Here is a 27,923-nt window from a genome sequence, read left to right on the forward strand (position 1 = left end):
TCAAACTACTGTTGATAGTAGGGCATTCAGTATTACTCAGTATTCAGTAAAACTCGTTTATTCACATTGTTTTGCAACTGATTGGTTCCCCTTTCTTCTACATCAATACTTGTTCGGTTATTATCCGTCATGCTATGCGTATACTGTTTGACTGCTTATCCTGTTTTTTGCACTTTGCTTCTGCATTTTCTGTATTATTTGTCTATTTTGTAAAGTGTCCATGGGTCCTTGAAAGGCGCTATATACCGAATTACTTTTAGTAATAGTAGTAGTAGTAGTAGTAGCAGCAGTATTGTTCGTTTTATTATTATTAAATATCTGCTGGTGATGTAAGAGCATGATGCTAAGACAGCAGATACAGGCCTGGAAAGAGAAGGTGCAAATCTTTGAAAATCATGGGGAGATGTCCATCATGAGACATTTTACTCCATGCATATAATGTGTCTAACATCAGTGATTTTATCACTCATATTAAACAATAGACATTGCATAGTTCTATATATTTAGAAAAGGTGTGAAGTTGGGAAAACAAGCATAATCTGACACTTCTACATGGAGACAATATTGCACACTTTGCAAAACGATATATGTGTGCCATGTGCAGAGTAAGATACAAAGCTAAGCAAAGCCTTTCCAAACTTTCTGGTATGATTACAAAAGGTTTAAAGCCTCTTTCTTGCACTTTCCCACACATCTGTGCCATTTAAAGTGATAAATACTTTACGTGCATCACTTTCATCTCTCCATCTCTTCAATGACTGTTGCTGTTTTCCTTCTCTGTTTTGGACACATTCTCAGTAAAACCACAGCTAAGAGGAATTTTGCTTTGTAGAGACATGTTTGAACTCACTCCTGTCCTCTACAGGTCTTTGAATCCATGCAAGCAAGGGACTTTGAACTCCCATTGGTTTAACACAGCAAAGGAAAAGCAGGCTTATGGACATTTGAGCTCCGGCATTAGAATGATGTACACAAATAGGTCTTTGTGGATTTAGAGGTCTATTTAATGGCATTAGAAGAAAGGGGGGTAGAAAGGGGGTAGTCTACCATATTCACAATCTAGCTCTGAGAACCAGCCTGCAAGATGGGAACTGTACCATGCAAATTGTGTATACATTTTGTGGGCTTTATATTAGTGAACTGGGCACTAAAAAACAGTGTGCAAGTGAATGGATCTATCAGAATGGTGCTGTTTAAAGAAATTAATACTTTTATTCAGCAAGGATGCATTAAATGAACAAAAAGACCGTAATAACGAATAAAAGAAGTTAGCAAAAGGTTGTCTAATCTTTTGGTTTTCTTTTCCATCAAAGAATAATGTCTCTTAACATGTTTCTTAAGCAACAAATCAGCAGATTTCTGAAGGCTCATGTGACACTGATGACTGGAGTAATGTCTGCTGAAAATGTCTATGCCATCACATGAATAAATTATATATTATAATAAAAAATATATACATATATACACCGATCAGGCATAACATTATGCCACCTTCCTAATATTGTGGTGGTCCCCCATTTGCTGCCAAAATAGCCCTGACCCGTCAAGACTCCACTAGACCCCTGAAGGTGTGCTGTGGTCTCTGGCACCAAGATGTTAGCAGCAGATCCATTTAGTCCTGGATCGGGTTTGTTTGTTCAGCACATCCCCCAGATGCTCGATTGGATTGAGATCTGGGGAATTTGGAGGCCAAGTCAACACCTCAAATACGTTGTTGTGCTCGTATTTGTGGCACCATTTTTATCCACATGGATGGCAGGACCCAAGGTTTCTCAGCAGAACATTGCCCAAAGCATCACACCACCTCCGCCGGCTTGCCTTCTTCCCATAGTGCATCCTGGTGCCATGTGTTCCCCAGGTAAAGCGACGCACACGCATCCGGCCATCCACATGATGTAAAAGAAAACGTGATTCATCAGACCAGGTCACCTTCTTCCATTGCTCCGTGGTCCAGTTCTGATGCTCACGTGCCCACTGTTTGCGCTTTTAGCGCTGGACAGGTGTCAGCATGTTCAGCATGTTCTGACACGTTTCTATCAGAACCAGAATTAACTTCCTGAGCAATTTGAGCTACAGTAGCTCGTCTGTTTGATCGGACCACACGGGCCAGCCTTCGCTCCCCACGTGCATCAATGAGCCTTGGCTGCCACCGGTTCACCATTGTTCCTACCTTGGACCACTTTTGATAGATACTGACCACAGCAGACCAGGAAAACCTCACAAGAGCTGCAGTTTTGGAGATGCTCTGACCCAGTCGTCTAGCCATCACAATTTTGCCCTTGTCAAACTCGCTTAAATTCTTACGCTTGCTGCCTATTATATATTTAATTTTAATATAATTTGAATTCCTTTTACTGTATTTTTAAACAAATAAATGCCTTTAAAACAAGTAAGCATTAAAAAAAAACAAAAAAAACATTAGAGAACCACTCAAAATGTTCAAAACTTTTGACCTGTACTGTAATACAGTATTTAATGTAATGTCAGTATATTTAATATGTTCATATTTTAACAATTTTATTGATGCTATTATACCAAAATTTTGCATAATATCTGTTTTATCAAATACAATTTCTCACACAGTATAAATGGGTCTTCATACATTTATTTATATTTTCAAAAAGGAAATGCAAGAGGTTATCTCAAATGACATAGGAAACAATCCTTTTGAAAATGACTTCAGGTCAAGTGTCAAGTGTTCAAGGCGGGGACAAAGGTGATGACTCAAGGATCACACCATGCAAGGTTTAAACCTATGACCATTTGCTTAGACTAGTTCTTCATAAGGGACTGTTCCTCGAGCCCCTTTCCATCAGTGCTCAATGCATTATTTCTAACTGCGTGACATAGCTGTGCATGAAGATTTCACATTGCAAAATTCCTTTTGACAGTTATATTGATTCTCATTTTTAATATCAACGTGTACTTTTGAACCTGTCCTTTTGTGACTTGTGCGGTCTGAGTGACCTTTTAAAACGTGTAAGTGATGGTCCATCATAAAGCAGACAGCAGTTTGTTACATTGTTGTGATGGAGCAATATTGATTGAGCTCATTTGACAAGGGCACAGCACCAGGTGACTGGAAACACTATAAAACCACTGAAGAGGATAGGTAGGATATTTTAATTTCACTCAGTCCCTCTCTCTCTCTTTCTCCCCACTCCCCGTTCTCAAACACTCTTTTCTTATTGGTACCTTGCTATCCTCGTGTCTTGGACACAGCTCAATGTCAGAAATAACAGACCTCCTAGCGCTCTTTGTGTGTTTGTCCTTTATTCAAGCAAATAGCTTTTCTGTTCAGCTGTCAGTCAAACTGTCATGAAGATCCTGAGAGGACACACCATTTAAGTGTATCAAATAGGAGACAGATATAGAAATACAGAGCGAAAGAGAGTCCTGTTTGGGCGTTTTTCTTGTTTGCAGTCCTAAAGACTGCAATCTATCTCCTGAAATACAGAGCTGGAAACACTACCTCGAAAATACAAAATGAGCACAGTCTATTTTTTTTTTTTTATGGTTTATAGAGCAAAAAAAAAAATCACTTTGAGCTATGACTATGTAATTTAGGTTGAAAAACAAAACATGTCTTTAATTAATGTTAACCACAGACCTTATGTACTCATAAATTGAAAACCACTATTTTAAAAACATATTCCAGAGGGAGAACATGGTAAATTACTCTTCCAGGTTGGCCTAAAATTTGACATCATGACTGCAGCTCTATTGCACCAATGGTAGAAAAATGCCTTATTACAGAAATAACACACATTTAAAGCATGATTAACTGTTTTTATTTATTTTATTCCTTTCTAAAAATTGTATTTGATAAATAATAAAGAAAATGAATGAACATCCCTTAAAATATCAAACCTATGTGAATTTTTTTTAACTAGCAATTTTGAATTCATTTACCACAAAAAAGGATTGCCTTATCACAAGCTCCGAAGTAGAAAAAATGAACCATATAGTATTGTATAGTAAGCATTTTATCATTTTTATATTAAATATATTGAATACTAAAAAGGATATATTTTAAAGTGCCCCTATTATGCCATTTCCTAATTTTGTTTTAGAGGTCTCCTACAAAATGCTTTACATGCATCCAAGTAAAAAAATAAATAAATAAATATATATATATATATATATATATATATATATATATATATATATATTGTATATATATATTTTTTTTCTCATAATATTCTTATAAACAGCATTCTGTACATCAGTTTGAAAATGGTTTGTTCGAAGACTCTCTAAACCCCTATTTTATACGTGAACCTACTCTGCTCTGATTGGTCGAACGCTTACAATGTGTATTGTAAACTAAATACCTAATACCATATCTGAATTTCAGCTCCAGAGGCTTCCTCTGCGCTTGATACACATTGATACGGACAATGTTCCTCATTATTCAAGGACATGTCCTCATCCTTTTGAAGTTCATCCAAAGAGGATTGCAGCACTGAAAACTCTCTTCTCAACGTGTCGAAAAAACAACCCAAACTCTCCCAGGCCTGAGCTACAGATATAGTGTTTGAGGGCGGGTCAAAGTTGATGTAGTTTGCAGGCAGCCAATGATAAAAAAAACAGTCACAGACAGCACTCGCCACTTGCAGCTTGTTCAAACTGATAGAAAATGGCAGACTAACACAAACAACAAAAGTAACAGGTTTGTGTAATGTGTTAGAATGTTTGTTTGCAAGTTTGCTCTTTAATTGTTAATAAATTACAAATTAATAACTTTATACTTTAGCTTTAATACACTTAAGGCTATTAAATGTTACAAATGTTAGTGACATGTAAATGACTTTATGGCTATATTTATCCCTCTTATTCTTTGAAATCACAAAAACATTCCATTCAGGTGGTATCAGCCTTGGGACTTGGTATCAGATTGAAAAGAAAATAAGTGGCATCACCCATTCCAATGAATACTGGAGAAAAATGGAGAATCTCGACACATTAAGGGAACAGGCATTTTATGAAAGAAAAAGAGTGCATCTAATGATGAGCATACAGTCTTTTGATGAACCATAGCAACTGACTGGCTCTTAATTGGCTCTGTGCTCTGACATGCTAATGGCTGCACATTCATGCTGCTCTTCACTGCTCCCTGAAACGTCCAAAGCAGGAATACTCAAATTATGCTGCTCCAGGGCACTTTTAGAAAATGCAGAGTGACCTGGGGCTAGTGAATGAAATGACCTGCTCATACTGGTAATGATTTTAATTTGGCTTTTAATGTGCACTGGCCAAGTATGGCTTAAAACAGGCATAAGTGCGGTTAGCTTTTAAAAGACCCATTTCATTTTTCAGAACAATGCAGAGAAACAAATAAGTTCTTGGAATTCATAAATACTTCCATGTATACTTTTTGAATGTTACCTTTTCAACTATCTTCTCCATGCATACGGCACCACAGTGGGACATTTTAGTGGTGCAGAGTAAAAGCCACTAGAGTGTGTGTTGGTGTGTGTTTGTACCAGTCAGAAGGACAGAAGCTGTGCTGAGTTGTGCTGAAGGATTCGAGGCCCAGTGGACATTGCTAGAATAGCTGAGAAGCATTTTGTCTAAATAGATAAAAAATTTGGTCTCTTAAGTGTCCCTGTGTTTTTGCCCCTGAAGGTTAGCAAACGAGATTGGAGGAGACAGGGACAGAGGAAGGGGTCAAATGAGAGACACATTAGGAAAATGTTACATGGTTACAGGGAGTAAAAGTGGTGGACATTGAGGATTGTTTTTATTCTTTGTCACAAAAAATACAACTAGTTGAGAGGAATGCAAATGAGAGTGGTGTCAATGTGCATATTCTTCAGAATGCTAACAGGAACCTCAATGTCAACCACTTAAAAGCGTCTTCTAGGTCCTCCATAGGGAAGCTGAGTCATCCTTCTCTTCCTTTTGATCTGTATGATCGCACATACATTAGCTGAATAACTAACAAGATTTTATGCTTTATGATTTTGTCCTAAAACAGTGTTTTTGCTGGTGTTTTGTTTTTAGTTTGTTGCAATGACGCATTTAAGTATAATACCAACCTACTCAGTGATGTCATATTTAAAGATGTTTAAATGTGTGCAAAGCTAAAACATTAATTTAGTTGTATATTGATGTAGTTTAGTAACTGTATAGTTAATAATAACTTTACAGTTAAAAGGATACACTGTAAAAAATAAAAACGGAAAATGTACTGGTAATTTTCTGCCAGTATACATTATCCAGTAATTTTACGAAAATTTCCGTTAACCCTTAAAACACAAACTAATGCAATGTGTAATTCAAAAGACAGGTAAAACCCCTGCAAAAAAAAACAAAAAGAAAGTTATTTCATATTTATACAGTACATTGTGCCCTATTTTTTACAGACTTTTTACAGTGTAGGCTAGGTCACATACAAATGAGAATTGTCATTGAATTGAATTCAGTTTATTCCGTCAGTTTTCACAATACATTTTGCTTCAAAGTAGCTTTACAGAAAATAGTCTGAGGGGCTACAGCCCAGCCAGCTCAGCGATTGTACCCCTTAACTCTGCAATTTCAATCAAAGGATTTAAACTGGGACCCGAATTTTGATTTCAAACACCTCCCACCACTGGACAGCGATTACATTACAGCGAAATAATGAAATAACACACAAAGTTATCGTATGACTTGGGCAGACTTATTAATATGTATATATGGAATATATGCGCTACATGGACTATGATATATTTGTAAGCTTTTTGGAGCATCAAAAAGCCACTGGTCACCACCAGGTTTTAACAGAGTACATAGCAGAGTATGAATGTACTATTTCCATGGGATGCAAATATCTGAAATGTAGCATCTACCAATTCTTTAAACATGTCTTAGCAAGCCTCCATTTGCAGGCTAAATGATGCCATGTTGTTCTGCAGAGATCTAGATAAGATATCGTTGAGCCCTTATTACCATAAATTGGATATAAAAGTTTCAGGCTGTGTTTTAAGTTCTATCTAAATTAGCATGAAGAGAATAACAGCTCCAGTTGAGTGTAGATGTGCTCACTCTAGCTCTGGAGAGTGGAGCTTATTTCAGTCAAAAGGCGGTATCAATGCTCAGAGATGGAGGATTAGAAACATGTAACCCCAGGGCATTCTGTAAGCCTGATAAATCTCATAGAATATATGATCTTCTTACACAGACCAAGGGTACACACATGTGAGTATTTTTGTGTGCAGTCTTTTTGGCTCTGTATATTTGTACAAATACTTTTTGTTAGTGGCCCTGTAAGTGGACAAAGACTTTAGTTTGATACACAAATTACATATATATGCATATCACCTATACATTCACATATAGAGCACATCCCATGTAAACACAGAACAGAAGAACAAACCTCATTGGTTATTGTAAATGTATTGTAAATCTGTTGAATCATATAAAGCAGTCATTTCACTTCACAAGACTTGTAACCAACCCAAATCATGTGGATTTGCTTTAGACCATTTTATGACCTCTTTGGATCTTCTGATTACCTTAACTTTCAATGGAGAGACAGACACACAAATGACATACTGTATATCACCTAAATATAGAGCACGTCCCATGTAAGCACAGAACGGAAGAAAAAACCACATTGATTATTGTTTCATATAATTTCACTTCACAAGACTTGTGAAGTTGTAACCACTCAATTCATGTGGATTTGTTTGGGACCGTTTTATGAGCTCTTTGGATCTTCTGGTTACCTTGCCTTTAACAGAAAAATATCTTTAAAAAAAATATCTTATTTGTTTCAAAGATTAACCAAAGTCGTATGGGTTTGGAACAACATAAAGAAAGAAAATAGATTACAGAATTTAACTTTTTTATTATTAACTATCCCTTAATTTTTTTTTTAAGTAGCCTATTTGGAAACTTTCTGATTGTCAAACGTTAGAAGTTAGAAGTGTTAGGACACTCGAGTGAAGGAGTTCAAAGAAGAGATGGGATACATGATACAACAAATCAGGGATGCCACTAAGGGGGGGGGGGGGTCGCACTTTTGGGGCCCTCAGATATTGGTTATATTAGTAGTAACAGTAGATAGTAATGTAATAGAAATTATAAATGTATAATCTACCAGTAACAAATAAAACAAAATTACATTTTATTTCTGCATTTCTGCAAGTTACACAAAATTTGTAAATGTGACTTATATAATGCATTTAACATCAAATAATCTATACAAAAAAAGAAGGCACTTAAAGGTTTCTATTGATAGATATATTCCTCATGTCAGTCTGTGCGGCGAGTATTCGCTGTGTTTTGGTTCATTTTTGTGCACATGAGCCAGAAAGATATTCAAGGAGACGGAGAAAAGCGCATCCTGCTGTTTTCTTTAATTTTCAAAGGCTTGACATTTTGTAGTCATTTGTAATGTACTACACAAATAAAATGACTATAAATAAGTATTAAAGGGTTAGTTCACCCAAAAATGAAAATTCTGTCATTAATTACTCACCCTCATGTCGTTGGACACCCGTAAGACCTCCGTTCATATTCGGAACACAAATGAAGATATTTTAGTTGAAAGCTGATGCTGAGAAAGGCTTCACACAGGCCTCCATTGGCATTCAGTACATTGACACTTCCAAGATCCATGAAAGGCACTTAAAACGTTGTTACAAAGTCTATCTCACCACAGTGGCTCTACAATAATCATACAATGCGACGACAATAGTTTTTGTGCGCAAAAAAAAATCAAAATAACACCTTTATCCAACTTGTTCTCGACTTCCATGTATGCCTCCACGACGCATGCGCGAGAATATGACGCAGATCCGGCGTTCGGACATATGACCCAGAAGCGATTTGTTTACGAGCAGAGGAAGACGCGCGTGTCTAAGCTGTTGGATTCTACATTGATCGTGCTTTAGGTCTCGGCGTAGTGCTCAAAATGGGGCTTAAGTGTTTATTTCATCGATTCCCGAACACCGGCGCTACGTCATATTCTCGCGCATGCGTCGTGGAGGCACACGCGGAAGTCGAGAACAAGTTGGATAAAGGTGTTATTTTGATTTTTTTTTGCGCACAAAAACTATTGTCGTCGCATTGTATGATTATTGTAGAGCCACTGTGGTGAGATAGACTTTGTAACGACGTTTTAAGTGCCTTTCATGGATCTTGGAAGTGTCAATGTACTGAATGCCAATGGAGGCCTGTGTGAAGCCTTTCTCAGCATCAGCTTTCAACTAAAATATCTTCATTTGTGTTCCGAATATGAACGGAGGTCTTACGGGTGTCCAACGACATGAGGGTGAGTAATTAATGACAGAATTTTCATTTTTGGGTGAACTAACCCTTTAAGGTGTTCACTGCTGAGGGAATAATCCAAGTGATCGCGCCGGCGCCTCACATAATATGTCAGTTCTTGCACTGCCAATTTGACATTGCAGCCTGTTCATTAACAAAATAAAATACAGTCAACGTATAAAAAGTTCTGCGGGCTCTATGTTCACAGCTGATGAGCGTGAATTCCAGCTCGACGCTTCAGTTAAAGGTCATAAAGTGCAGGATGAGATATGTAGCTAAACTAAACAGCTGTGTTATGATAGAAGTTTTAAACGAGCGACAGAAACAATCAGTTTGCAAAGACTGTATCAACCAAGCCTCAGCTTTGGGAAGGGAAATATGAAGGTCAGGAAGGAGAAGGTGATGAAGATGGAGAAGAGAAGCAGGTATTGTGCTATTTAACACAGATATAGCCTACATATAATTAAATTGCTGACAACGATTTTGGACAACTAGGTTGGCCTGCATGTTTGGTACGGTACGGGGCCCAACCTCATATTCTTTCATATTTTTTCAATTGCTAGAGGCGCCCCTGCAGCAAATACAAAATTAAATAACTAAACATTTAGGCTAATGCACATATTTTATGTAGGCCTATCTTCTGATTGGTGAAAAGAAACACATTTTATCTTAAGGGAAATTTCAATTTTGTGACTGACGTTTAATATACACATTTTAAATAGCACATTGTGGTCAACAGAACATTTATAAAGAATTTGTCATTTAAATATGAATAGTAGGCCTACTAGCAACATTGTGATTCAATAAAATAATTGTAATGACATTACAGGCACATGGGGTTGCAGTTACATTGCCAATAAGTCTTGAAATTACCAAAGTATTAAGAATAATATGTAACTGGTATGTTCTTGTTATCTTATTGGTGATAGCTAAATTATGAGCATGCAACGTTGTGGTTACGTTGTCAATTAGCAAGTCATGAAATGACCAAAAAGAGACCAATTAATTAAGCAACTGGTCCATTGTGTGTAAGTGTTTGGGACTACATTGTATGCAATTCAAATGACCTTGGCCCAAATTTACTACAATGACTCTGAGACCTTGAAAAAACCTTGAATGATTACCATGTGTTAGTAGGCCATACATGTGGTCTTTGTACAATAATGCTTTGGTGAAACTCATCTCAGATGGGTATGTACGAAAATCCAGAGAGGTCATGAGCGATGAGATCAATCATGACTTCAATCTCTAAAAGTCAGACTGGGTATGTTCCTCTCTGATGCTGATCCATTTCCTGTTTGCTATAAAAGCTTTGAGCTCATTCCTTGACATTGAACACATAGGGAAATCAGCTGTTTGAGAATGCATCAGACAAAACAACAGCTAAACACTTAAGGATAATTCAGAGCATAACTTCAGACTGTCAGGCAGAAAGACAGGATTGATTTACAAAAAATCTCCACATGGTTCTAATGTGCATGTGCGGAAAACATATGCCTCAAGTACATGACTGTACTAATCCAAGCATGCAAATCCATGTAGGAAATGCTTATTTTGTCTGTAATCCAACACTATTTCCATGAGATTATGACTGAAGGGCAATGCGACTGATGGGGAATAGAGAAAATAAGGGGTAAAACCAGCATGACAAGGCCTTTCAAAATAAGACTCTGACTCAGATACCCTTCAGAGAACTTAACCCATAAAAAGTGCAGCAGTTCAGATGCACACATATTTAATTTTGAATTTATTTAATACAGTAGAGGGATTTAGTGATTTGGTGCAGGAGTTTTCAAACTGGGAACCCACAATGGGTGGTTGGAAAAACACAAAATTCTAAGAATCCTAAAAAATGACCCCCACTTAATAAGAATCACAAGCTGAAGTGTTGTAAAATACATGAAGAAGTGATGTGAATACAGAAGACTGTTTTTTTTTTGTCTTTATATTAGGGCTGTCAATAGATTAATCGCGATTAATCGCATCCAAAATAAAAGTTTGTGTTTACATAATATATGTGTGTGTACTCTGTTAATTATTATTTATATATAAATACACACACAAGCATGTATATATTTAAGAAAAAAATATAATTTTTATATATAAAACATTTATATTTATATATATTATAGATTATATAAATGTTTATACAGTATATATATGCAAATATTTTTTAAATATATACATAAATGTGTGTGTATTTATATATAAATAATAATTAACAGAGTACACACACATATATCATGTAAACACAAACTTTTATTTTGGATGCGATTAATCGCGATTAATCTTTTGACAGCCCTACTTTATAGACTGATAGGTTGAGAGTGACTCTTGAAGGAGCATCACCACTGTCACATATATCCACTGGAGGCAAGTTCAAGGACCCATGTGCAGTTATTTTATTTACAAACATCAAACAAAGACTTGACTTGACTTGACTTAGAACCACTCACCTACAGCGGGTAACAACATTAATAACAGACAAAGACACATGGCAAACATGAGGGCTTAAATACACACACTAATGACAAGACAAGTGACACCTGTGAACAGTGATTAAACAATGAACCAATGACAGGACAAGACACAAGATCACATGAGGGCATGGGAGTCACATGACAATGAAACATGACAAAACCAGGAAACTGAAAGGACAAGACAAACTAGAAACATGACAGTAAACTTGATGAACTAAACACATGAAACATGAACCAACACCAAAACACCCTGTGACAGATCCCCCCCTCTATGGGCGGCCCCTGACGCCCAAACAATATCAGAACACATCAATAGCCTAACAAAGAGTCTACCAAAAGTCTTGGGGGGCGGTCTTGGGGGAGGGATGGTGGGCCAGGCCCGTGCAGGGGCACCGGACCCAGACATGACATGGCCGGGCCTGGGAGCGTGGGCGGACCTGGACCCTGTGGCGTGGGCGGACCTGGACCCTGTGGCGTGGGCGGACCTGGACCCTGTGGCGTGGGCGGACCTGGACCCTGTGGCGTGGGCGGACCTGGACCCTGTGGCGTGGGCGGACCTGGACCCTGTGGCGTGGGCGGACCTGGACCCTGTGGCGTGGGCGGACCTGGACCCTGTGGCGTGGGAGGACCTGGACCCTCAGGCGTGGGAGGACCTGGACCCTCAGGCGTGGGAGGACCTGGACCCTGTGGCGTGGGCGGACCTGGACCCTGTGGCGTGGGCGGACCTGGACCCTGTGGCGTGGGAGGACCTGGACCCTCAGGCGTGGGAGGACCTGGACCCTCAGGCGTGGGAGGACCTGGACCCTCAGGCGTGGGAGGACCTGGACCCTCAGGCGTGGGAGGACCTGGACCCTCAGGCGTGGGAGGACCTGGACCCTCAGGCGTGGGAGGACCTGGACCCTCAGGCGTGGGAGGACCTGGACCCTCAGGCGTGGGAGGACCTGGACCCTCAGGCGTGGGAGGACCTGGACCCTCAGGCGTGGGAGGACCTGGACCCTCAGGCGTGGGTGACCATGGCGGCAACGGCAGTTCACCGGGCCATGGCGGCAACGGGAGTTCATCAGGCCATGGCGGTAACGGGAGTTCATCAGGCCATGGCGGTAACGGGAGTTCATCAGGCCACAGAGGCGGGGCCTTCATGGCCTCCATGTACCCCTTGCCCCCCCCCAAAATTTTCTTGGGCGGGACAGCGGGGCCGTGGGCTGGAGCCTGGACGGGGCCTTGGGCTGGAGCCTGGACGGGGCCTTGGGCTGGAGCCTGGACGGGGCCTTGGGCTGGAGCCTGGACGGGGCCTTGGGCTGGAGCCTGGACGGGGCCTTGGGCTGGAGCCTGGACGGGGCCTTGGGCTGGAGCCTGGACGGGGCCTTGGGCTGGAGCCTGGACGGGGCCTTGGGCTGGAGCCTGGACGGGGCCTTGGGCTGGAGCCTGGACGGGGCCGTGGGCTGGAGCCTGGACGGGGCCTTGGGCTGGAGCCTGGACGGGGCCTTGGGCTGGAGCCTGGACGGGGCCTTGGGCTGGAGCCTGGACGGGGCCTTGGGCTGGAGCCTGGACGTGGCCGTGGGCTGGAGCCTGGACGTGGCCGTGGGCTGGAGCCTGGACGTGGCCGTGGGCTGGAGCCTGGACGTGGCCGTGGGCTGGAGCCTGGACGTGGCCGTGGGCTGGAGCCTGGACGTGGCCGTGGGCTGGAGCCTGGACGTGGCCGTGGGCTGGAGCCTGGACGTGGCCGTGGGCTGGAGCCTGGACGTGGACTTGGGCTGGAGCCTGGACGTGGACTTGGGCTAGAGCCTGGACGTGGACTTGGGCTGGAGCCTGGACGTGGACTTGGGCTGGAGCCTGGACGTGGCCGTGGGCTGGAGCCTGGACGTGGACTTGGGCTGGAGCCTGGACGTGGACTTGGGCTGGAGCCTGGACGTGGACTTGGGCTGGACTCACTGGGGTGGAGAGTACTGTGGGAACGTGGAGCTCCTCATCCACTGTTCCCACAGTAAAAGATGAGCCACTCAGCTGAAGTGCAAAGTCAATATACTCTGCCAATGACCAGTGGATCTTGCCTCCAGGAAGTCTGGAGCTAATAGGCTTATTTAAACCAAAACGAAAAATGTCTTTAAGCGCCACGTCATTAAACTCAACTAAGTGACAGAGTCCACAAAATTCCTCCACGTAGTTCTCTATGGCTTGATCACCTTGGCAGAGCTTGAGCAGACTGCTGGGTCCATTTTGGAGGTCTGTTATTCTGTCACATATATCCACTGGAGGCAAGTTCAAGGACCCATGTGCAGTTATTTTATTTACAAACATCAAACAAAGACTTGACTTGACTTGACTTGACTTGACTTGACTTGACTTGACTTGACTTGACTTGACTTGACTTGACTTGACTTGACTTGACTTGACTTGACTTGACTTGACTTGACTTGACTTGACTTGACTTGACTTGACTTGACTTGACTTGACTTGACTTGACTTGACTTGACTTGACTTGACTTGACTTGACTTGACTTGACTTGACTTGACTTGACTTGACTTGACTTGACTTGACTTGACTTGACTTAGAACCACTCACCTACAGCGGGTAACAACATTAATAACAGACAAAGACACATGGCAAACATGAGGGCTTAAATACACACACTAATGACAAGACAAGTGACACCTGTGAACAGTGATTAAACAATGAACCAATGACAGGACAAGACACAAGATCACATGAGGGCATGGGAGTCACATGACAATGAAACATGACAAAACCAGGAAACTGAAAGGACAAGACAAACTAGAAACATGACAGTAAACTTGATGAACTAAACACATGAAACATGAACCAACACCAAAACACCCTGTGACAACCACATCCTCTTGTACCACTGTTTAAAGAATTCAATCTCCCAGAATCTGGCAGATCTCTTCAAAACGGACTTCAGGATAGGGGATGTACTAAAAATGAACTCCCAAAACTTACTCCCAACACTTCAGCTTGTGATTCTTATTAAGTGGGGGTCCATTTTTAGGATTCTTTACCTGGCTTAAGTCTCTAAGATCCTGACACCTTGCACTTCTGGAGACTCCAGGTAGGTTGCAGTTCTGGAAAATGGTGGCGCTGGAGACTAAAGGGTTCCTGATGGTTTCACACTTAAGGCCGCTACATACTCCGCAAGAACAGAGAAAAAAGTTCTCGCTCCCAGGGCTGCGAGAACAAAATGATGTTTCTCAGAGCCCTGGTTTGGGAGTTCTCGCAGCTCGTTCTCGACACATCGTCTGAGTATAACTTTTTTCTTATGGGTGTCCGAGAACTATTGTGTGATTGGTCAGAATTTTAAAGTGGGCGGGGTTAATGCGGAGAAACGGAGATGTTCGGCACTTGCTTTTCTCGTGAAGTATGGAATGTACTGGCCAGAACGAACTTTGTTCTTGTTCTTGCCACCTCGAGAAAACGAACAAATTTCTTTGTTCTTGCAGAGTACCAAGCTTCAATTCTTCACCTTAATTCTTAATTCTTTTGCAGTTCACATGTGCCTTTTCTTCGCCACCTGTTTTTGTCTGACCCTGCTGACCCAATGAGCATTTCACTGTCCAATGGTCATGCCTTAACTGCAATTTCTAGTATTCTAGCCTTCGTGAAAAATTATATATCACTTGTAAATGATTAAATATAACAGTAGTTATTAAGATGAATGTGGTTTGGAATTGGTAAAATGTGCCAAAAAATATGATCAGAAAACCAACGTGCCTAATAATTCTGCACGCAGTGTATATATTGTATTTGATGGTAGTTAAAGGCGTTTCAGAACATCTTTGGAATTTTAGGCTGAATGTCTCCATATATACCTTTTCACAGTATCTTCTTTTCTTTGCATAATTGTGACTTATTAGGGCCTGAGCACCAATGTGCGAGGACCTTCTTGGAATTGCTCTGTTTGTTGTATTGTATCCAGACCATATGTATTTCCCTTTTCCTCCTGCAGTGTGAAATTATGTTGTCATTTTTCATCAGAAATGCTTTCATGCTTGTATAAATAATTGTACGTTTTTTCTGCTTAGTTTTACTTTAATATTCAACTGATAGATGGCTGTTTACACACAGCCAAAATACATGACATTGATTTTTAAGAACAAACCAGCCTCTTGAGATCATAGTTATTGTTCCTGTCATAAACAGCGAGACAGAAATCACAATATCTCTCTGAGACATTCAACCAGGAAAACATGTCATTTTTGAATATGACATAATTACAATCATAATTACAGTGTGTCAGATGCAGAGACAGACTTGCGGTGCAGTGAAAAACACTGTGATCTTATGATAAATAAAAAGTCTTATGTTAAAGGATTGATAGAGTTGATGTTACAAGATATTGCATCAGTCTTGGACAGGGCGTTCACTCACAAGAAATCAAACAACAGAGATTAGATTAACAATCTCTTTTGTCTGTTTTATACTGCCTAAAATGATCCTTGTCTTTGTAATCCCATACCTTGAAAATCTGACCTAGATTGTCTGAACAGCGTCTGATGTAGTGCTCAATTATATGTTCTGTGTTGTCTTGTATCTGTTCATAATTCCCTCTGCAACATTTATATATTTTGACATGGTCTATTGTCTCACTTTTCTTGCAGTACTTCCTAAAAGCCTCTCGCACCATTACCCCTTCTCCACCAACAGGGTGCCAATGCTCTCAAACAGGGAACTGCAACCATTAGTGGCTGGAAGAATGGGATAATGTAAGTAAATTTTTTAGAACAACAACAGCTCAAAACAAAACTCTTTTCAGTTATAATCGACTACACTGCGAGTGCCTGTTGTAGCACATTCATTTTGGACAACCCCTTTTTTTCATGCTAAAAGCTACTGTATTCCAGTTGTTTGACTTTCTCTGTCTGTCAGAATAATTTACAAATGTTTATACATGTTTCCCTTTAGTCAATAGATTTTCTTTTCTCAACCCATATTACTAATATTACAGTAATGTATATGATATATTCACAAGTGGCATTTATTTCATAAGAAAAAATAATGCGAATCAATTGTATTGTGAAGTTTTTCATATCAGAATGGAATATGACTGTGATATGCCATGTTTGTGGGTAGGTTATGTAGTAACCGAGCAAAAATGCCTCAAATGAGAACTGGCCGAACGAGCTCTGTATAGGCCACCGAATGTAAGATGATAGTATTTCATGCTGTACCACTGAGAATACTAGCACCCTGCAGCTATATATTAGAGATACATTGTACTGCCATCCGTGGCGAAAAAGTGCTTCTAACACTGAACGAGGAAAAAGCTCTCCATTTCTGTAGAAAACCATCTTGTACCATGCTAGGATGGCAATGCAGCAAAAACCTAGAGATCATCCATATTTATTTTCAATGATGTATTAGTGAACAGATATTAAGGGTTTGGGATACTGGTAAGTGGCAATTATTCTGAGACTTTTAGCTTGAAGGATTTATAGAGATAATCTGCAGTTCTCCAGAGAAGTGAAAAAGAGTGCTGTGACAGTTCTCTAAATGGTAAGATTGGCGATGCCTCTTATTTTCTTTTGAAGATATTTGTGGGGACAGAGCTTGTTCTTTACCATTATGACATTGCATAAAGGCGCTTTTGATTAAACAGTGTCTGTCAACTTTGTACATGATGTATACATTTGGCAGTGACTTTAATCTTAAACGACTTTGCTTTCACATAAACACTTGGGAAGTGTAACTGCGTGTGTCCACTTTTAAGAGGAACCTCAATTTAGTTTTTGTTAAGTCATTTAGAGATCAAATATGGCTGTGATCATATTTTCTTCAACCTTACTGGGAATAAAGACACTGACATGAAGAAATGGTGGAATGTCAGTGTCATGCTCGATATCTTTAAAGAGATAGTAGAACAAAAAATGAAAACGATTTCATAATTTATTCACCCTGTTGTCATTCCAAACCTGAATATACAGTATTTTGAAGATATTTTCCTATAGACTTCCATATGGACAATACAAACCAAAGCTTTCAATACATGTTTGTCATGTTTGGTTTGTATTGACAGTTTTGGGTTGTATGGTCCATGTGGAAGTCAATAGCAACCAAAACTGTTTAGTCACCAACATTTTTCAGAGTATCTTATTTTATATTCAACAAAGAAAGTCATACAAGTGTGGAACATTATGAGGATGAGTAAATGCTGACAGAATTTGTATTGGGTAGCCTATCCCTAATTCATTGTTAATGGTCAATTTTTATTGAGAAGACTTGCACTATAGAAACGTATTAGCCTATCTGTTCCAAAAACTGAACATTCCAAAAACCTTCATGTCCACTATTCTGAGATGTTATAAGGTAAAAATATTACCACCAGTGCTGAGACAATTGTGAAGCTCTCATTCCTGCACACACACACAAACACTTGGATGCACCTCCTCCATGCCTGCTGTTCTCTCATAGGGCCGACACTCCACAAACTCCAGACCAGCAACGGAATGTCTCAGCACTGGCAGGATCAAAAGCACCGGCCAGCTCCCTCACGTCACCTGACCGGAATCCAATTAAACCTTTATGGGGGGATCAGAGTGAAATAGTGTGTCTGTGTGTGTGCGAGAGGAGGTGCAATTGTGGGGTGCCTGAAAGATCTTGCATCTCGATAAATGGTCAGAGGAGGAGTGTGGGGCTCCCAAATACACACACACACGGACCTGATGCCTCTCATTCACAGAGCCCCCAGGGCAAATGCTTTATGAGTGTAAACTTAATGAACATCAGGTGCTGTTATTTAAGCAACATGCCACAGTCCGGCTACAATAACCCAAAGGTCAGCACTCACTTTACACAATCAAGATGTTTCACACTCTCAAATTGGCCAAAGAATTGAACCATTAAACTGAATAAAAAGTCTATTTGAGAGGCAGAATGCTCTATTTTATTGATCCTAATGTAATGGATCACCTCAGACAGCTGAAGTCTAAAGTTGCAAAGTTCCATTACGCTGATAATTCAATAAACAGCCTTCAATGTCAGTGCGAAACGTCAAAGCGTATACGGTAGAGGTGAGATCACTGAATCAAATGATCGACTCCCCCGGGAGAGCGGTGACGTCACAGCGGCGGAAAGCCAGCCAGGCATCCCGGAGGATCCGCGCGCCTCCTCCACTGCCTGAGCGCACGAGCTCAGAGTGAGTATTGTGAATAGTCTCTGAACGCGTGCCTGCGTGGAATCCTGCTCACGAGGATTTCGGATGTGTAAGGAAATGTAGGGGCTAGAACACCACGACCCGGATTTATTACGAGTTTTGACTGAACCTCCATGCGAAGATATGCTCACATACTCTTTTTGCCAACACATCCTGGAGATCATTTAGACGCAACTTTGGAGCGGCGGCTTTTGCCCGCTGAATCTGGTGAGCCTCTTTCACAATAGCTTTTCAACTTTGCCAAATATGCAACTACTTGTTTAAAAAATGCATTATTAGAAAAGGGCAAACCAGTTCTCTTTCTACCATTATTGCTACAACCATTAGGTACTCGTTAAACGTGTGCTACTTAAACCGCGATAAATATAATAGTGTTATCATTACGCGTATTAATAAATGGTCATGCAGAGGCAGTGGACACACGCAACTCGATGTAAGCATTACAAAGTGAGTTGCACAGATTTAGGTATAGAGCGCACAGCCTCGTGGATCGCTCGCGCACTGTCACAGCAGTGAGACAGCGCCATCATTCGCGAGCAACAGAGTGCATATTCCGTGCTAGAGCCACACTTTATAAAGGTTTTCCGTCTGTCAATGCAACTTTCCCCAGTTTCCATGTGGCATGGGACGTTGCTTTTCATTTTGAGAGTTTCTGTTTATTAAATTCACCTACACATGTAAAGAATGTCGGTAGAATCGTCACGACAATGGAAATTCGAATACGATTCGCGACACCAAAAAAAATAAATTCTTAATTAAGCAAAGGTTGAATTTTTTTTTTTTATAAAAGACCAGTAATCAGTCAAAAAAATAAAATAATTAAAGCAATAAAATTGACCAACAGTATCTCAAATAAAGCCAATAGAACAACATTGTTTTACGTATTTGAGATTATCAATTATTTTATAAAGTAAAAATATCAAATGTTAAAAGGAAATATCTGTAGGTTATAGTCTTCACTATATGAATTAGATAGCCTAGTTTATAACCTACTTATTAAGTCTATTAAAACCATGCGGCCACGATAATGAGTGGTTCTCATTTTCTTCATAATGTTGTGCTTGGTTCATTTTAACGACTGTAGGCTATTACTGCACGGCCATATATCTGACATTTAGACACATTTGATCCCAGTACCCCGCGTGTATACCCAAGATATAGCCTACCCAATTCTGTTTACATGAATAATCACCAAGACGATCGATCTGTTCAGTTGCAAACGCTTTTTACCGAGCACGCGCACAAAGAGCAGTCGCATGTCAGAAAACGCGATGCTGTAGAAACATTTGCCTCGTGATCTTTTTAACTTGGCACGGACTTTGTGCAGGTAATGTAGGTACCTTGCGAGTGGGACTTTTTTATCCTGACTAATATTTCAAATGCTGACATCCATTGAGATAAATTCATTGCTTTGTTCCAAAAAGCGTATGACCCGTCATATTTCTTCATTAGAGGCAGAGGTTTGCACGTAAAACAAAACATCAAAGACTTCTCCCGTCCCACTGTGAGGGGAGAGCGACGGCCGTTTCATCTTCATGCCAATAGGAAGTAGATCCGTGCGCTGTGCAAGGAGCGCGGAGAAATACTATAGAGCGCTTTGTGTGTGTGTGGATCCGAGAGTTCAGTGAGCAGAGAGAGCCGCTGAGAGTGTCGGTACCATGCAGAGACTTGAATCTTACAAACTTCATGAAAAGCCACCAAACAAAGGACGTTAGACCTGGCATAGGTACGTACGACTTGGGAAGTTTTAAAATCGCGCGAGGACTTGTTCTGGCTTTGTGCTATTTTCAGAAATGCCTAAAAGTTTCAGTCAGCTCGCGGTGTAAAGTTGCCGTTGGGAGTCCCCCACTGCTCTCCGTAATGGAAATAGGGCAGCTTTGAAGTTGACCGTTGCTTGGCAAAGCTGTTGGAATACTCAATGTGTTCAGTTGCAGTTGAATTATTTAAGATAAGCGGTCCAGAGTGGTCAGCTAATTGTTTTCAAATGGGAACAGTTCATACATCTGGCCAGCGCATGAAGGCATCAGTGTGGCGACGTGAAATGAATAGGAACTGGCGGACTGGGGGGATGGGGATACTTTAACAACGGCGCAGAAGCCCGTCTTTTGTTACTTTGGTATTTTGTTTCTATTCTAAAGGCTAAATTGCCTTACGTATATTGAGGAGAGTTAACACGAGGTTCCCGTGAAAACGTTCAAATCGTTGTTTAGTGTGCTAACAGCAAAGAGGTTTTATGGTTCTTTGGTGTCGCTGAGAAAGTTCGGTCAGATATATTTCATATCTGAACTAAACGTCACGTTAACGTCTCTTGCTGCTAAATGCGCTCGAGGGCACGAATAGTCGCAAGGACATTTGAAAATCTCGAGCACGCGCTCGCGGAGTGTTAAGTCCTCCGTTGTGAATTGCTTTATACATAAAACCAAGTTTACTTAACGTTAAATGTTGTAGTAATGACAGAATGTTCTACATTGCTCCGTCTTTCGCCGGATCTAATGTGCTTGTCAAGCTGATTGGAATATAGCATACGTATTATCGCATCATTTAATGCGAGCTGAAACTTTATTGATTTTAGAAATGGGTTTAATATTGTTAGACATGCATGTTACTGTTCTGATGTGCAGCATATTATAACAAAATACACTAAATGATATAATTCTACTAACCACCATAATAATTATGCTTATTCTTACCACATTGCATAACATGCACTTCTTTATAGTGTATCAGTGAGGTTATGCATATCAAAGTAGTGATGTAAAAAGGAAGTATTTTGTATTTAAGCAGTTTGTCGTATCCATCAACATAATTGTTCATGTTTTTCTTCCTATTAACATATCATGAAAACATCTCTCTTTAAACACACTGTTGTTCTTAGTTGAAGAAGATATATGACAGGAGGCAGTGAGAATAATGTATAATTTATTTAGGAAGTAGTGAAATGTGACGTTATATATACACAACAGGCACTCCCATGCTTCCAATAATTCATCATTTGGGCTATCTGCTGTCATGTGGTGTATGGTGAAGTTAGAAATATAGACAAATAGGCAGTGCCTGTGTCTAAGGATGCTGATGCACTAATCATATTCATTTTGAGTAATGTGCCATAAAAAGGTATTTAAAAGTCGTTTGTCAGTTTCTTATGTGTTGTGTGTAGACTATATCTGCTGCAACCCATGAATATTTTCTTAATGATAATTTAAGAGGTGTTTAGAATTGAAGTCCAGATCATGTGAATTTGCCCCGAAATGTTGTAAATCAATTAAAAGTGTAACCATTATTTCTTATAACTTTTTCTCTTTATTTTCCACAGTGAGGAGTGTGCTGCAAACATGCAGAACCACGTGACTTTACTGCTGGTGGTTCTGCTGCTCCTGTGCGGCTGCACTGGGAACCAAAGCCTCGACACTGCGCCCGTCCCTCTGTTTACCCAGTCTGTTTACAATGCTACCATTTATGAGAACTCTGCTGCTAAAACCTATGTGGAAAGTCCTGTCAAAATGGGAATCTACATCACAGACCCTTCCCGGGAAATGCGGTACAAAATCGTGTCAGGAGACAACGAGAACCTGTTCAAAGCTGAGGACTATCAATTGGGAGACTTTAGTTTTTTGCGAATAAGGACCAAAGGAGGTAGCAGTGCCATTCTTAACCGGGAGGTTAGAGACCACTATATTCTCACAGTCAAAGCCATGGAAAAGAATTCAAATGCTGAGGCTCGAACACGAGTGATGATTCAGGTACTGGACACAAATGACCTTCGGCCACTGTTCTCCCCGACTGCTTATAGCATATCTTTACCAGAAAACACAGCTGTTCGCACAAGCGTAGCCAAGGTGATGGCGACAGATGCAGATATCGGTACAAATGGAGAGTACTACTACAGTTTCAGAGAATGGACAGACATGTTTTCGGTCCATCCCACGAGTGGCGTAGTTACGCTAACCGGAAAGCTGGACTACTCTGAGACAAAGCAGTACGAATTAGAGATTTTAGCAGTGGACAGAGGAATGAAGCTGTATGGTAGCAGCGGATTTAGCAGCATGGCTAAGTTAATGGTACGAGTGGAGCAGGCCAACGAGCATGCACCGGTCATCACTGCTGTAGCCCTAGCACCCTCAGACACCGACAAGGATCCTACTTATGCTGTTGTGACTGTCGAAGACAATGACCAAGGTGCTAACGGTGAGATAGCATCTCTCAGTGTGGTTGCGGGCGACCCTCTTCAGCAGTTTAAAGCCATGCGGACAAGTCCAGGCAGTAAGGAATATAAAATCAAAGCGGTTAAGCAGGTTGACTGGGACAGTCAGCCCTTTGGATACAACCTAACACTGCAAGCCAAAGACAAAGGAAGTCCACCTCAGTTTTCATCCGCAAAGGTCATCCACGTCATGTCTCCCCACTTTAAAGTGGGGCCTCCTAAATTCAATCAAGCTATTTACAGAGTCAATGTGAGTGAATTTGCGCCACTGCACACACCTGTTGTAATGGTAACAGCTGTGCCAAAGTATCCTCAACTTAAGTATGCATTTAGACAGAAATTGGATAAAAATCATTTTGCCATTAACGCAGATTCAGGTTTGATTACAACAGCTTGGCCCCTTCACGCAGCCTCCTTGAACAAGTATGAATTTGAGGTTGTGACCAGCGAGAAAAAGGCAGTCACAAAAGTCATTATTGATGTGATCGACGTGAACAACAACGCCCCAGAATTCAAACAGACATCTTACAAAGCTAGTGTTGATGAAAATATGCCCATAGGTACTAGTGTGCTAACAGTGAAAGCCACTGATTTAGACAATGGAGAGAATGGATATGTCACTTACAGCATTGCCAATGTGAATCCCCAGCCGTTTGTCATTGACTACTTCTCTGGTGTCATCAGTAGTTCAGAGATTTTGGATTATGAACTGATGCCGAGGATTTATACCTTGAAAGTGCGGGCGTCAGACTGGGGCTCCCCTTTTCGACGCGAGGTGGAAACCCAGGTTACAGTCACACTTAACAACTTGAATGACAACAAGCCACTTTTTGAGAGTGTGGATTGTGACATAACTGTGCCGAGAGACCATGGTGTTGGTGAGCAGGTCACAACAGTGTCTGCTATTGATGCTGATGAGTTGCAGTTGGTGAGGTACAGAATAAAGGCTGGGAATGACTTGAATTATTTTGATATGAATCCAAACTCTGGCGTACTGTCTTTGAAGCAACCTTTGAATGAGGGCGAGGCAGCAAAAGTGTCCTATCTCAGCTTGCAGATCACAGCCAGTGATGGAGAACATGAAACTCAGCCCATGTTTTTGAACATTACGGTTGTTACGGCACGTAAACCGGTCCAAGTGAAATGTGTTGATACTGGAGTTGCCAGCATGCTGGCAGAAAAGCTCCTGCAAGGAAGCAAGACCCACAGCCAAAGTGAACCCGAAGACCACTTCCAAGACTTTCACTCTGTGAACCGCCTTGTGCCCCAGTTTGCTGAGACTTTTCCCAGTGTGATTGAGGTCAGAGAAGACTTGCCTGTTGGGGCCAGGATTGTCCATCTTAGTGCCTCGGATTCTGACAGCGGTTTTAATGGAAAGCTGGTTTACGTTATCTCTGGGGGTGACGCTGAGAGTCGTTTCGTCATCGACATGGACAGTGGATGGCTCAAAGTGTATGCTTCTCTTGATAGAGAAACCACTGATCACTATACGCTGAACATTACCGTGTATGATCTTGGAATTCCCCAGAAGTCATCTTCACGTCTGCTGGATGTAAAGATCCTAGATGCTAATGACAACAGCCCACAGTTTTTACAGGACTCATACTCAGTGGAAATCAGCGAGAGCACTGCGGTCGGCACAGAAGTCATTCAAGTGGAAGCAAAGGATAAAGATCTTGGGGATAATGGCGTGGTCAGATACTCCATATTGGCAGACACAGATCAATTTGCTATTGATACAGAAACAGGGATTGTTACGGTGAAGAAGCCTCTAGACCGTGAGGTGCAACCCAGTTTTGTACTGAAGATAGCAGCTCGTGACCAGGCCGCTGCTGAACCTCAACTTGTCTCAACCGTGTTGCTTAAAATCACACTGGAGGATGTAAATGACAACCCTCCGAAATTTATTCCCCCAAACTATCAGGTGAGAGTACGTGAGGATCTACCAATCGGTACTGTTATAATGTGGCTGGAGGCTCACGACCCTGATGTTGGGCCATCTAGCCAGGTTCGATACAGCCTCATTGACAATGGGGATGGCAAGTTTGAAGTAGACAAATTGAGTGGTGCCGTACGAATCGTACAGAATCTGGATTACGAGAAAAAGCAAGTGTACAGTCTCACTGCAAGGGCGAAGGACAAAGGCAAGCCGATATCTTTGTCCTCGAGTTGTCACATTGAGGTGGAGGTTGTGGATGTGAACGAGAATCTGTACAGGCCATTGTTCCCATCATTTGTGGATAAGGGATTTATCAAAGAGGATGTGCCCATTGGAACATCGGTGATGAAAATCACAGCTCAGGATGAGGATAAAGGAAGAGACGGAGAAATACGTTACTCCATTCGGGATGGGTCGGGTCTGGGGATCTTTACTATTGATGAAGAAACTGGTAAGTTATCTTCCTTTCCCTTTTATCCTGTCATGACTGGGGTGGGGTGGCAGGGGGTGTTTTGTATCAGGGCATGAATTATTCAAGAAACAAATCTCCTAGGCATGAAAGTAATCAGTGATATGAACAGTGCAAATGTGAAAGGACTTGCTGTATTAAAGTTTTTTTTAGGGTGTACAGAAGGAGGGATTCATATTATTTTGAGTGGCATCAGTTGGATACTTGCGCAGGTTGGTGGTAGCAGTTGGATGTCTTTGAGAGAGGTGATGAAGAGCATCCTGATTCCTTTCATTTTTCCACCGGAGGAGAGAGAATTGATGGCAGGAACAGATGGAGCAGCTGTCTCTCGGACCTACTGTAGACATTCCACACTAGTTGCCGTGGTATTAAGAGGATTGCTCGCCCTCCCCACCCCCTACTTCCGTGCACACATTTTTTTTTTTACTTGAGTCTTTCTCTCTGTCTATTTTTCTTTTTGAATAAGCAAATCAAGCTCTAGCTAGTTCTCATTTATAGATTATTTTGTTATGTAGGCCATAGGGTACTTAACGTGTATTAATGTGAGCCGATGAGTGTTAGAAAATGGTGCTTTTTTTAAGCAAACACATTTCTGTGGCAAAAGTCAACATCTGGCCTCATTATCTTTATACAAAGAATGTATTAATACCTCTCTCAGCTGCCCTGACCGCTCGAAACACCTGTGCCAAAAGCTTAAAATAAGCAGTCTGGAATTCCAACGGTCTTTGACACTGAGCAACTAATGGCCACCCAGTAAAAATGAAGGCCTTACACAAAACTTACAATTCTCAAGACCAATGGTTTTCTTGAATTAAAGGAATATTTCACCCAAAAAATGACCATAATTTACTCACACTCAAGCCATCCTAGGTGTATATGACATTCTTCTTTCAGACGAATGCAATTGGAGTTATATTAAAAATGTCCTGGCTAATTCAAGCATAATAATGGCAGCCAAAAAATTTTAAGCTCAAAAAAGTGCATCCATCTGTTATAAAAGTAATACATACGGCTCCCGGGGGGTTAATAAAGGCCTTCTGAAACGAATCGATGGTTTTGTGTAAGAAAAATATCCATGTTTTAAAACTTTATAAAGTAAATTATCTAGCTTCCGGCGGACGGCCTTCCGTATTCAACTTACGAAAAAAGTGGATATTAATTTATTTGCACGTTTACTGAATATTTTTTTTATACAAAATATAATTTCTATTTATTTTACACTGAATTATTCAATCTGAAGAGCTTGAAACAGTGTACAGAGCACTGTCTGTCTGTTTTCTTCTGGGTGCGATGTATCACAGAGTGCTCATTTGGTCTAGATCTGTCAATCATTACGTGATCAGCTAGATTACGTGATCATAACTCCTGCCCTCCCGGATGACGGCCTGTATTCTTACGCGTTCTGTGTTCTGTAACTGAGAGAAACGTTTTTACAGATATAACATGAAGCCAAATAGATATGATTACCACGATATATGTTCTGTGTGGTTGTTAAGCAGCTTAGGGTGTTTTTATAACAAAAATATGTTTACATGAGAAAAGCTAAGCAGGTGTAGCATTCAGTCCATGACAAATGCTACAAATAATTCATGTCTGTCCATTCAGGGCTTGACAGTAAGGACCGCTCGATGGCCCAAGGCCAGCGTAAACGTCCCTTGGGACAGTTGGCTCAACTGTCACTTGCCCAATTGACATAGCGAAAGTTTATTATTTGCAAATTTTTAAGCCTTTCCATATTTAAATATTCAAGTGCAAGAAGACGTGAAAGAGAACTCAACTCAGTAGTGTGAGAACTTTTGTGCGCACACCCGAAGACGCTTCTCGGGCAGCGTGTGAATGCTGAATTGAGCTCTTCTTGCGCTTGAATGGACATATTTACACATAATTACGTCAGAAAAAAATAGTCTCGGCGAGTATCCTAGTAAACACAGTCTGTTATATCTTAAGTGAACATAAACAGTTTAGAAATAAAATGCATGTGTAACAGTATATTGGATCTGTGCTGCTCTTAAAGTGACAGCAGCCTAAAAACCTGCTGTTGTCTTTGTTTTAATGTTAATCAAACAACAAAGGACAAAGAAAAAAGTCACTTACTGCTCTTGACTGAATGACTTTTGTAACTTTAAGGATTAATCTATATTTAATTTTTTACAACGAAGAGTGGGCAGTGCTATTTACATGTACATTTTTTATTTTCTCTACCTGAAAAATTACTGTTAGACTTAAACATGAAAAACAGTGTTTATTTATTTGTATGTTTGTTCTATTGTATTTGTGCTATCACTCGTAATTTGATTATTTGTTCTTATTTTATTATTGACAGTTTCAGTCTTTAACAGTATTTGAAATTTATATGAGTTAGGCTAGTAGTTTTTGGTATCAAAACCTTATTTATTAAGGTAATGGGTCA

General features: G+C 40.7%; 1 protein-coding gene across 2 annotated transcripts in view; it reads left to right on the forward strand.

The window, feature by feature from the left end:
- Window positions 1-20,511: 20,511 nt before the first annotated feature.
- The window catches only part of fat1a (FAT atypical cadherin 1a), a 114,552-nt gene continuing 107,140 nt past the window's right edge, over window positions 20,512-27,923 (forward strand). For both annotated transcript variants that reach the window (XM_079813568.1, XM_079813569.1), the window contains exons 1-2: window positions 20,512-20,630; window positions 22,218-25,495. In XM_079813568.1, the coding sequence (XP_079669694.1) occupies window positions 22,237-25,495 (3,259 nt within the window). In that variant the 5' untranslated portion in view covers window positions 20,512-20,630; window positions 22,218-22,236. The remainder of the gene's footprint in view (window positions 20,631-22,217; window positions 25,496-27,923) is intronic.

The sequence above is a fragment of the Gobio gobio genome (genome assembly GCF_949357685.1).
Source record: "Gobio gobio genome assembly, chromosome: 3".
In the NCBI taxonomy this organism is placed as follows: Eukaryota; Metazoa; Chordata; class Actinopteri; order Cypriniformes; family Gobionidae; genus Gobio; species Gobio gobio.